This window comes from Pomacea canaliculata, linkage group LG9, assembly GCF_003073045.1.
Source record: "Pomacea canaliculata isolate SZHN2017 linkage group LG9, ASM307304v1, whole genome shotgun sequence".
NCBI classification, from domain to species: Eukaryota; Metazoa; Mollusca; class Gastropoda; order Architaenioglossa; family Ampullariidae; genus Pomacea; species Pomacea canaliculata.
The window spans coordinates 3152740-3164632 of NC_037598.1; the positions used below are offsets into that span (position 1 = coordinate 3152740).

At 38.8% G+C, this 11893-nt stretch overlaps 1 protein-coding gene across 2 annotated transcripts; it reads right to left on the bottom strand.

Moving 5' to 3' along the window:
• Positions 1-30: 30 nt before the first annotated feature.
• On the bottom strand, positions 31-11627 carry LOC112571586 (F-box only protein 7-like). 2 transcript variants are annotated; one of them, XM_025250678.1, is made up of 11 exons: positions 11478-11625; positions 11041-11296; positions 10139-10871; positions 8736-8871; positions 8141-8227; positions 6284-6373; positions 5591-5643; positions 5072-5201; positions 3600-3637; positions 3212-3389; positions 31-2156 (listed from the first exon to the last, which is right to left on the bottom strand). In XM_025250678.1, the coding sequence occupies exons 2-11, from the start codon at positions 11157-11159 to the stop codon at positions 1939-1941; spliced, it is 1782 nt and encodes a 593-aa protein (XP_025106463.1). In that variant the 5' UTR covers positions 11160-11296; positions 11478-11625; the 3' UTR covers positions 31-1938. The 2 variants fall into 2 exon arrangements, with proteins under 2 accessions (XP_025106463.1, XP_025106464.1); XM_025250679.1 differs by lacking the exon at positions 3600-3637 and having other exon boundaries at positions 2019-2156; positions 11478-11627.
• Between the last annotated feature and the right edge of the window lie 266 nt (positions 11628-11893).

The window sequence follows — 11893 nt, forward strand, 5'->3', positions numbered from 1 at the left end:
CAGTAACAAATAGCTAACAATTACAGGATGGACTTTGCAGCAGCATGTATTGTTTACAATGAATACAAGCATAGACAAGATAGGAGAGCTCAGATTTCTCTTGTCTTTTCTTTTTCACCTTGCATTTACTATTGTCTAGCAAGAGTTAATTTTCACTTCGTTTCAAAAAAATTGACTATATATCCATCATGTCACCAAACGTCACATGCAGATTTGTTTCTGACCAGTGGGCAGGTACATAGTACACTACTAGCTGTCTCTCGCCTTAACCCTTTGAGCTCTCACCACTTTACCGGTGGTAGAGAGAAATGACTTATTGCCTAGCCACTGGTACAATAGTGTGTAACACTTGTGTTTTGCACCTTGAAGAGAAGCCATACCATTCTGACATCAGTACATTTAGTGCAGTGTGGCTGCTCCCTTTCACTGTGTTTTGGATAATATTGGATCAATTTTTTTTTTTATAGCATGCAGTGTACAGAGCCTCACCCTGGCCCATCGGGGGTGAAATCAGGGACAAAACATGCACAAAATTAAGTGTATACAATGCAGCAAATAATATGCTGGATGAGTTGTCAGAAGTAGAGTATGATAATGATTCTATCTCACTGACAGTAATTTGAATCGGATGATTCGGCCACAGACATTCATTTTGAAAATGAACCAGTCTGCACAGTCAAAATTTTGGCCCAGGAGCTCGGGCAGAAGGCTCAAAATTACTCAAAGGGTTAAATGCTTATAAAATAGCAGCACGGCAGTTCAGCTAATCTTTAGCCATTCAGCTAGTATTACACTGTACACCCAGATCAAAATGCTGTTATTCAGTTGCTCTTCTTTTAAAGGATTTTAGTCTCTCCCCTCTGGTCTGACATTGCTGGATGTCATTATCTCTGTATCCTGTTAGTAGATATTCCTCCTATTTTTTTTTAACCTATTGTATAATTATAAAAGCATCGATAAGTTCTGTGTTGGTCACTTTGAAGGATAAACAACATTTGGATGTGCTGTGTTTCGCAAGACTCCTGCAAGAGAATGATGGTGTTGCGCTCTCTGTTCACGACCCTTGTCAGAGCATGTGCCTCATGCTTGGCTACTTGGGAGTAACTTTACAGTATTCTGAATAAACCTATACCTCAATAAATGCAGATATCAAATACAAAAGTTTTGGCATCAGCTAAACATAAGCTCTCACAGGTTAGGTACTTCATAACACTTATATAGTAACACTTATGCCCAATCTTGTGCATATTATTAAGGCAGTTTGATATAAGAGCACAATTTTTTACATTTCCAGAAAGGTACAATCATTTTGTTTATTGAAGTTGCTGCTCATCCACTAGTGACAATTGTCCCAGTGTATCCTTCACTGCCTGTACAATTTTCTTTTGATAAAACAAAATTTACTTTTAAATACTTAAAACACTTAACAATTTAAAGGAATATTAAGTTCACATTACATGCATTGCACTAAGGGTAGACAGCACAAAAGCAGCAGTGTTGACCTTGTCTTTCCAAGATCCAGCATCTGCCAGATTAATTTTGGCCTATAGCTTGAACGCTGCTTTCTACAAAATCAACTCGTCCGGCCAGTGACATTGATCAGATGCACATAAGGTAACAATACACTTCTTACATCTGAACAAGTGCTCATACCCATCAGCATGCATCCAGGTCACACCAGCTATAGAAGGAAGGGTGCCACACAGACCTACTACAATTGTCACATCACCTAGACAGTAACAGCACCCGACAAAGCACTGTGGAGAGTGACTAAAATTATGAACAAATATTTGCCTTGACATATACAAGGTATGTGTGAGAAAGCACGTGAAATGTAAATAATAGCCTGCAGAATTCAAATCTCTGGGATGTTGACTACCAGTCTACAAGCCCAAACTTCATGCCTCTACACCATTATGTACATCGAACTCTATCAGCTCAGAACCGTGACATTCTGGGCAGGTTGAACACACGGTTTCGGCGAGGTCCGAACGCTGACCTGGCTAATTGCCCGAACCCAAGTGCCTCATCACAATGCTGCCCAAAACCTGGTGGCTGGTCAGGGGGTGGACCAAATCCAAACGGATCATCGAAGCGAGGGTGAGGTATAAATGGCATCCTACTGCCTAGTCGGCCAAAGAGAGGATGTGGAATACCTGGAAAAAAATGATGCAACTTGAGTTAAGAAGACATGAACAAAAGGTACAGACTGGCTTTGCAGGGAATGGACGGTGCTATTGGCAACAACCTTACAAGTATTATCATGTTCATAAAGGTACATGCTTAACTGATGTAATATAAACAGAATGATGGAAACAAAAGGCCCTATAAGGAAAAGGGAGTTTCATGACTGGATGTTGCAGCCCTCATATTAGGACCAGCTTTTATCAGTGTCCCATCGCTCTTTGCTGCCTTCCCCAACATTCTTTGATGTCAGGTGTCTACATCTGGCTACCTGGGGTAGTATGCTGGGACACAAGGATATCAAACTGGCTAGTGTGCACTTTCAGTTTCAAACTGATCCTCTGATCAAGAGGCTTTCCACTCCCCAAGTTCTGTTTCGGACTGATCCTCTGATCAGTAGGCTTTCCACTCCTCAAGTTCTAAAAACATGGTTGTAGCACTTCTGATAACCACCCAACAATTTTTCTTCATGCATTTGAGTCCTAACTATGCTCCTCTGTAAATTTTAAAACCTTTCCACAAGATTACCATACAGTTGTATTGCACAGTGCATCATGCTGTGCAAGAATAATTACATAAAAGAAGAAAGCCTTAGACTGCCCAGGAATTATTCTGCCATGAATTATTTTAATAGAAAAATAACTAACCATCAGGGTTTTGTTGCATTGAAAAATATGCACATTCAGTCTAACATCATGATGTGGACAGCTTTCATTTGTTCACATATACGTCACTGGTAATATTTTTAATTCCCTACAGATTTCTTCTATGTATATTTGACTTATTTTTGCAACCTTGTATACGTAAAGATTTAATTTTGGGGGAGAGTCTTGTGACCCAAAATAAAAGGTTTCTCCATTCCACCCACTTCTCCTCTTTGACTCAGATTTGCTACCAAAGAACAAACAGAATATTTTCTGCAGAATACAAGATTTAATAGTTTAAGAAATGCATTTTAAAATGTATGAATTACAGTTACCGTAACTGTATCCTTATTTACACAAGTAAGCAAATACCCTATACTTACCAGAAGAGTATTCAGGATTAAGGTCATAGTCACCCCCTATGATCCCCTCAGCATAAGGTGGTGGCACAAGTGGAGTGAAGGGCACTGGGTAAGGACCCACCCAGTATGGCCGGATTGGATGTGTTCGTGTCATGGCCCTTGACCGCTGAAGTCTTTCTCGCCATTTTTGCTTGAAGAGCTGCGCAGAAGATAAAAGTGTAGATGTCTAACTGGTTAGTATCAATATGGAGTATGTGGATAACCTGAAACACTAGATTATAAGGACTGGAAACGTTATTATTCATGCATCCGGTCCTGAAATGCTTTATAAAAGTCTCTATTATATCCATTCATACAGATGGTGGCATGCAACACCTACAGCCCACATGGCAAAGATGCTGATACTTACGGTATACCAGTCGTTGGCCAGACTAGTGGTACCTTCAGCTGAAAATAAGAACAATTTCTGAAGACCACATATCCATATAACAATGTCCAAGACACAATGAGATAGATTAGATGCTTGAAAGCTGCGCGCATGACAAAAATACCGATATTTTGATGCCTCAAGCTAAAATGTACACATTTTGTTAGAAATGTGGGTTACCACCTTTTTTTTTTCTTTCTTTTTTTTAAAAAGAAGCATGGATTGTCACCCTTGGCTGTATGCTATTAGGAATGAATGATAGTAAGCATGAATTATGAAAGAAAGCATGACAAAATGAAGTGTTCATGTGAACTCGGTTTTTGTCATTCCCAAGCAAGTCGTTGAAGTAGAAAGATACAGGGAGAGAATAATGTGAAATCTTAATATTTGGTAGGAAATTTTGTAATTGTAAAGAAGTCTGTAGCTCTATACCGTTGCATTGTGATTGTAATGACTTTTATATATATATTTTGAAAACAGAGCACACCTCCCATTTCAACTGCCCATTGGGACAAATAAAGTTGGTTATTGGATATTGGTTATTGGTCTTGTTTTTTTTCCTTTTTGTGACAAAGAGAAGAAGTTATATTTGATAAGAGTATTCACTGAATGGTAAGGATTCCAGGAACCACTTGAGGACACAAAGAGGATTATAAAAGTTGTAACATCACCCTTCTCAGTCCCATATGTCTGCCCAGTTAGCACCAGCTGTGCAGGATATTATTCAAGTGTGTGTTGACGTGTGATCAGACATGGACTTTGCTTGTACATAAGTGTGATCTTTTATTATTCAAGAAACTGTAGACTTTGGAGATTTGAATTCGTATGGAATAGGAGGATGAACTTTTGTATGTAGAAGTTCTATGACTGAAAGGTTGAGAGTAGCTTATGTGACTGATGTGTTATACATGATCGGTTGTTATTAGAGAAGTATTTATTAGAGCAGAGAGGTATTCATTTGAGTTTCTTGTGTGCTCCTAGAAAAGTTCCAGCCTTCCCCTAAAAGATATTCAAAGCTCCCGATTAACAGAAAAAGTAAAGGCCATGTAGAGGTCTTGGTAATTTGTTGTGAGAAAGAACACATGTGGGACACAACGTTTGCTTGTGTCCTTAGTCTGTGGAGTGTCCAGGGACACATGTAAAAAGACTGGTTCAAAAAAAACTATTTTAAAAATCTTTCACTGCATGATAGGGAACTGGGGATAAAAGTGACTGATGACCATAAAATCCAGGTAAGGTATAGGAGCTAATATTTTTAACCGATTTAGCAAAAAATAAAATCTTTGAGTTAAAAGAAATGTGGGGAAAAAGCTATTATAAAATTGTCAATATTCTCATCTCACTGACAGAGTCTCCTTTTTACCTTCATGGCTCAGCATGCCCTGGCCTTTTTGTGGCAGAGTGCACGCAATCACAATCATTCATTTGAAATCATACGCTGGTCAGCCACCCACCTGGACGGCCAAATTCCCTGAGGTACAGTCGACGCCAAAGCCAGGGGTCGCAATACATGCTGGCAAACAACTGACACACCTGCCCCATTCGCACCAAACTGCAGGCAGGCAGGTAGCTCAGTACCTTCAGCTGCCACAAAGACAATGGATATTGTCAATCATTCCGCTGCCACAAGGTATAAACAGTAGCAACAGATATCAATCACTCAGCTACCACAAGGTATAAACATCAGCAACAAATATCAATCACAAAGCTGCCAAAAAGACAACAAATATTGTCAATCATTCAGCTGCCACAATAATGACAAATATTGTCAATCATTCAGCTGCCACAGAGTACAAACATCAGAAATACTGCCAATCATTCAGCTGCCACACAGACAACAGAGCAATCATTCAAATGCCACAATGTATGAACATTAGAAATGAAGAAAGTTTGCTTGGTCACCCAATCAACTGTCTGACTTACATATCTACATATCCATCATGTCTTCCTACAAACATAACATCTTAGGTTACCTTGAGTTCATGTGATAAACACAGCAGTCCAAGACTGACTGGATAGCCACACTCTGCAACAAACATCACATACCTGCATTTCACAATCAATAGTAGCACATAGAGGCTTTCTATATATGATGTATAGCATTCATATATACAGTAACAGCGCATAGACAAACGCACATTCAGAAATATTGCAACATGTATTTGGTGCAGAGGTAGTGTTGCTGTGTGCTATTCTATGCCAGTGATGTCTAGAAGGGTCCTATAAGCAAACTTTTGAAAACATGACTGGGTGACAAAACTTGTTAGCTATAGGTGTATGTTCTTATCAAAATGTTGCTTGTTATAGCTGTATATTATCAAAATGTTGTTTGTTTGTTACAGTTGTATTTTTTAATGACACATTACTCACAATCATGGATATAACCCTATACAGCACTTTACTCACAATCCAGCTAAACCTATGAAGGACCTCACATATCAAATAAACTGATTGTGTCTGTGGGTAAGTATGAAGGAAGGGCTTGGTTACCAAAAGTCACCAATACCAATTAATGAACTTTCTGCTAACCTGGCCAGCAATGGTTAACAGACCATGTCTTTTATGAGGCATGACAGGCCTCACACAGCAATGAGTTTACTGTATGCATGGGAAGGGGAAAGAGGTTGTACAAATGTTGATAAACTAGTCTATATTGGCTTACCAACCTTCTGCTAGCTGGGCCAGCAATGGCTGACATATCATGTCTTTTACCAGGCGTGACAGGCGCTCCAGGTTACGGTACACACTGCATACATCTAGATACAAGCCATGTGGGTTATTATGCACTGCATACGTCTGGATGAAGGCCATAAAGGTCATTGTATAGTATATACACTGTGTACATCTGGACAAAGGCTATGTAATTGCTTATGCTTACTCTTCTAGACATGATATGCACAAAAGTACACCCTATATATCTGCTTTTTGCACCTGCACAACTAAAAATAGGCATACCTTCTGCCTTGCATCCTAGTTCATAACTCATTGGATCATGTGATCAAAATCAACAATTCTTAAAAATGTGGTTTTCACATTTCAAATACTACAGTGAATATTACCCTATTTGGTGTATAATATTACATATATAAATTGCATATATCACTGAAGTGTGTGGGTATATATATATATATACTGCACACAATTTTCTGGTGTAAGTGAAATAAGTCCCACCTTCTACTTTTTTCCATTACACTAGATCATGTACTAATCATTATGCTACTGAGTTATGTCAATTCTGAAATTGTATCAGACAATTTTATCTATTTCACATGTTACAACAAAACTCAAACTGTTTCATGCACACATATGGAATTTAGGCACTAAATAACTGTCACACACCACACGTGGACATGTTCATTCTTTTCAAAACACAAGATTGCTTTAGCTTGGGTGTCCCTTCCCAAAGAAACAAATAATTATTTAAGAGGGTATCAACAGCAACAACAATCTTATGACACTTCTTACACGAACATTAAACAATTATGTTTTCAAAAGGCACATACAAAACAAATTATCCAGGCACAAGTACTAATACCAGCAATGCATGCAAGCACATACAGTCAACCTCCCCAAAATGTATATGAAGTTCTGTTCATGTGCACAAACATAAATGTAATAACACAGTTATCCATCACTTTTCTCAAATGTCACATGGCACCGTACACTGAGCACCAGCATTGACTAACCAGAGCATGAACAGTTATGACTCCATATGACACATGTACTGAGAGCACTGCCCAACGTTTCTTCCCAACACACAGTCGAAGTGGGGAAAAGAAAAACCACAAACAAGCTGGAAACATCTTGCTGTAAGATTTTGCCCTTATATAGTAAGTCCCATGACATCTCACGCTTCTGCTCCAAGTCAGTGATCCTTGGGACGGAATGGCTAACAGCTCCGGCTGGAGAAGCGAAAACCACACCGACTGGATGTTAGTCCTTGCAGCAATGTTCCTTCCCCTCAGTAAGTAGGTGGCCATTCCACAGTACTCTTCCGTGGCCACTATCGAGTTGGCGGTGGAGAACCTTTTTTCGATACCCATCTTGCTGGTCCCGGGTCGCCTTCCTCACATCTGCTCTAGCTATCCTGTGTCTCAGCCTCCCTTGAGCACAGTGTTCCACTCTCCTCGCCATGGCAAACAGAGCTCTCATGGGGACTGAGTCTCAGCAAAAATCTATTCAGCTAACAGCCCCCTGGCTGTTCACAGTCATGCTTAAATACCAGCCTCTTTGACTCTGGACAAGGGGTGAGCATGGCCCAAACTGCATGTGAGGTCCAAAAATTTGTGGACCCACACGGCAGAAGGGTAAGAAGACAGAGGAACACTACCCCTATCCCCCTTCTACCTGCCCTGACCATGACAATAACAAATAAGGGAATAATATTCAAGAGCTAATATTTTCATTTAAAGAATGATCTTATTCCATCATTACTATTTAAAAAAGAACAGTCCCAGTACTTACATCAGTCATTCATGACAAAGGTATTAAATCAAAAAGCAAACTTGTCAAGTTCCACTTACCATTACTGACTCCACTCCCACATACAAAGTCAGCCACTCTAAGCTGGACCTTCTCTGTTGTGAAAGGAGGGTCTCCTGAGATGACCCCTATAAAGCACAACACAATTATCCTTACATTACACTACAGTCATTACATACACATGCACCTGAGTGAGTTTATAATGCAACATCAACATTTTACAAGGTATATTCTGACTCTACCAAACAAGTGGGGGAAACAGTACACTTGCTATTTCTTACTTCTAAGTATTCTCTGTCAGTTGATACAAAAAATTTCATGGGTATCAGTGATCAGAATATCACTGCAACAGTTTTAATACTTTAAAGTTTTCTAAAAGATGGTATTAAAATAAGAAAAATTTACAGATCGGATTCTGTAATGCTGATCTAGCAACCACAGTTCAAGGACTTTCAGCTTGCTGTGACATTGTTAGTTTTCTATTACTTTCCTTGATTTGTTCCACATCTACTTACCTTCTTTGAGTTTCTTCTAAATTTATCTTTTTTATTCCAATTTGTTAGGAGGATATGATAAAATGCTCAAAAGGACTATGACTATCCTGAGCTGAAGTTAATAAAATACTGCACAACTGACCATGAAGAATTAGGCTGCCTCCCATTGGAATGCCAACCACAGCGCAGCTATATCTGGCATCAGCAATGGTATGTCTATAGGTGCGTTTGTAAAATCCCTCTGTATTCCAATGTTCTCCCATAGAAAGACTCGCATCCTAAACATGCCAGAGTCGGTGAGCATCTCAGTGTTTTACATAAAAGCTATTTATACTACGACTAAAATCGGCTACAAAAAGTTTAAATTTATTGCTCTTATTGTAAACTAAAGTTACTGAAGGCTTTTACGTCCTTACTTGTGAACGCTTACTTGTGATTAAAATTGTATAAAAATATAAACCAAGTGCTCTTGATATTTCTATTGGGTCCTTCCTTCAAAGGGCAGAGCAAAAACAGCTTGAAAGTTACCTAGTGACCTACTTCTCTAGCTAATTTTTTACATTTTCATAAGATGTGGGCTTTGACTACTCTAGACCTCCATATAAGTGGGGAAAAGCTGAAATTGAATTGAATTAAAAGACAGTGACATTTTAGTTTTCCACTTTTTCCAATATTCTGCTTTTTTAAAAACAAGGAGAGACTACTCAGCCAGTTTTCTCAATTTTACTTGCTGTTATTTTGAAATTTAATTAACTCCCTTACCAATAAAGATTTCCAGACTGCTTATAAACTGTTCTAATGTGTCCAGATACTAAGTTGTGATGTTTTGATTACTATCTTTTTGCAATTTTATTCATTAAAAATGGAAAATTCATTAATAAATGTTATAGGAAAATTTTATGCCACAGAGGGCATTGAAGGGAGCAAATAAATTTGTACTACATAGATGCGACTATATTTTGAAATTTGGTTGTCATTTGGACTGTTTTTATGGCAACATGGTTAAATTCATATGAACTGTTTCTAAATCATCATTCTCAATTTACCCTATTGTTAAATAGATTATAAGACAGCCTAAACACACTGTATTTAAAACTGAAAGTGTCAGGTCCCCCAATATATATATGCTTAATTTCCTTCTCAGATGATAAATAAGCTACAAAGCAGTTTTTAAAAAACTGGCTAATAAGTGTAGAATTTTTTTTTTTTTTGGCACTGAAGCTGAGGCTCATATACAATTCAGATATTCAACCTGAAGATATAAATAGAGCCGCCTTCAGCAAAATTATTTGTGTTGCTGGATTTTTATCAAATCAGCCACTAAGTCAATAAAGACATTAACTTGTGTTCTTGACTGAATCCACATAAATGTAGATATTCATGAATCATTTTATATACACACAGAAAACAAGTGAGAGAGAGCTTAAGACAAATGAAAAATTATCTACAAAATAAGCTCTCTTTATTCCAACCTGAAGTTACAAAAGTTACACATTATTATGTATCTAAGCCTAAAAAAAGAAAGCAACTGCTTGGAAGCATTACCTCTTGGGGTCTCAGGCCAACCTCCATCATCAGAGCATGGACAGCTACCCACAATGCATCAGCAACCTTGCAACATTGGGCGCCTGCATAAAGGTCCCTTAGCATGACTGGCACAGCAATGGGTGAAGACTCTCTGCACAACAGAGGCTCTTGTAGACATCGATTAACCTCTGGGTCTTGAGCTGGCAGGGACTGTACTAAAAATGCAGGGTCATTCTGTCCCTCAAGGCTGGCAGAAGCTGCACTGGGGCCAGGAACATTAGCATCCTCCTCATCTACAAAATGCTGCCGATGGAGGTTATCTGGTCCTCCTTCATCCTTACTCTGTCCATTTCTCCCTGCTTGGCTGTCACTCTCTGTATTCTTCCTTGGGATTCCTCCATTAGCAACTGTACTGCAGTTGTCTGTGTTCTCTCTCCCCACACCAGCATTTTCATAAGAGTGACTATGTAACAAGCCTATAGGACTAAGAAAAGATGAACTGTGACCACCAGAACAGCCGGAGGAAATGGATTCACAGGCTGAGGAGGATGCTGATGCAGGTAAACCCTGCTTGTCTGCTTGAGCGCCAGCATCAATGTTACGGAGTTCTTCAGAACTAATACCTGGAGATGTTGATGGACTTTCTGCTTCAAGAACAAAAAGCAGATCACCAGATACAATGCCTAGCTGGGCCAGCGTAAGTTCATCTCCTCTCAGTGCGTCCTTTTTATTGAGACTCAGTACAACTGACCTGCCATTTTTTTAAAAAAAATCGTTTCATTATCAAATAAGCGTTCTTTTATATTTTCAATCATATACTAGAACAAACAATTTAAAACAGAACTGAACATCTCCAATAATTTAAACAAAACAACAGTTAATATATAAAATTCTTATGTCTGTGAAATTTGTCGTCTCACCTTTGGAGATGAAATAGGTCTGTTGTGATGTTTGTAAGGTCTGCCAGAATAATATCTTGTGGTTCTCCTGCCACTTCAAGAGTTCGGACATCCCCCAAATACTTTACTTTCAGTTTCATGACGTAAATTATTCTATCATCGCTGTCTGTTTTGGAATCTTATTATGGCAGACCTTTGTGATAAGATGTACCATGAACTCAAAGTGTTGTCGTCAGATGCTGAACGAGCTGGCCGCTGACTTCTGTGGTTTCTGCCTCTAGAGATGGAGCAACAGGGAGAGCACTCTCAAATGCTGGTCTAGCACTCAATGACAATTTTTTTATGATTAAGTAATTAAGTACTATAAGAATAATTAGAAGTAAACATTAGGTAAAATATCAAAGTAAGTGGAAGGTGAATATGTACAAAAGTGGTGATTAAGAAAAACAGATATTTACAATGGAGTTGGACAGTATCTCTAGAGGCCTCGTCTGATTTTCTTCCATGTATTTTGGTAAGTGAAGTCGAAAGCAGTTCAGGGATGTCAGAGAGAGGCTATTACATTTCTACAGCACGCTCCCTGAGTATTTTAGAATTTAGACGATGATTCAACTAAATGAAAGCGATAAATATACATTGTCTTAGCATATGGATGTGTATAGGTGGATTGCTGTCTGTCTGCCAAGACCAACGCTTAGCCTCTTGCGCAGTTCTCCACTGTTAGTCTCGGCGAGCCGTATTAAAAGACTGTGAATAAACCGGAAGCTTTGTAGTCTCATGCTTCGTTTTAGTTTTTTTTAAATCCCCCCCCCCCCACTCGTTTTAGGGGGAAAAAAATAGTCTGACAGCAGTCAGCAGTCCAGTAATACAAGTT

Bases quoted from the DNA above. Each gene is read 5' to 3' on its own strand.
- LOC112571586 (XM_025250678.1), bottom strand. From the start codon at position 11,159: ATGAAACTGAAAGTAAAGTATTTGGGGGATGTCCGAACTCTTGAAGTG. The intron at 5,644-6,283 runs GTTGGTAAGCCA...TGTTTGTTGCAG, and splicing joins GCTGGCCCAGCTAGCAGAAG to AGTGTGGCTATCCAGTCAGT. The intron at 3,638-5,071 runs GTGGGTGGCTGA...TCTTATTTTCAG, and splicing joins CAGGGAATTTGGCCGTCCAG to CTGAAGGTACCACTAGTCTG.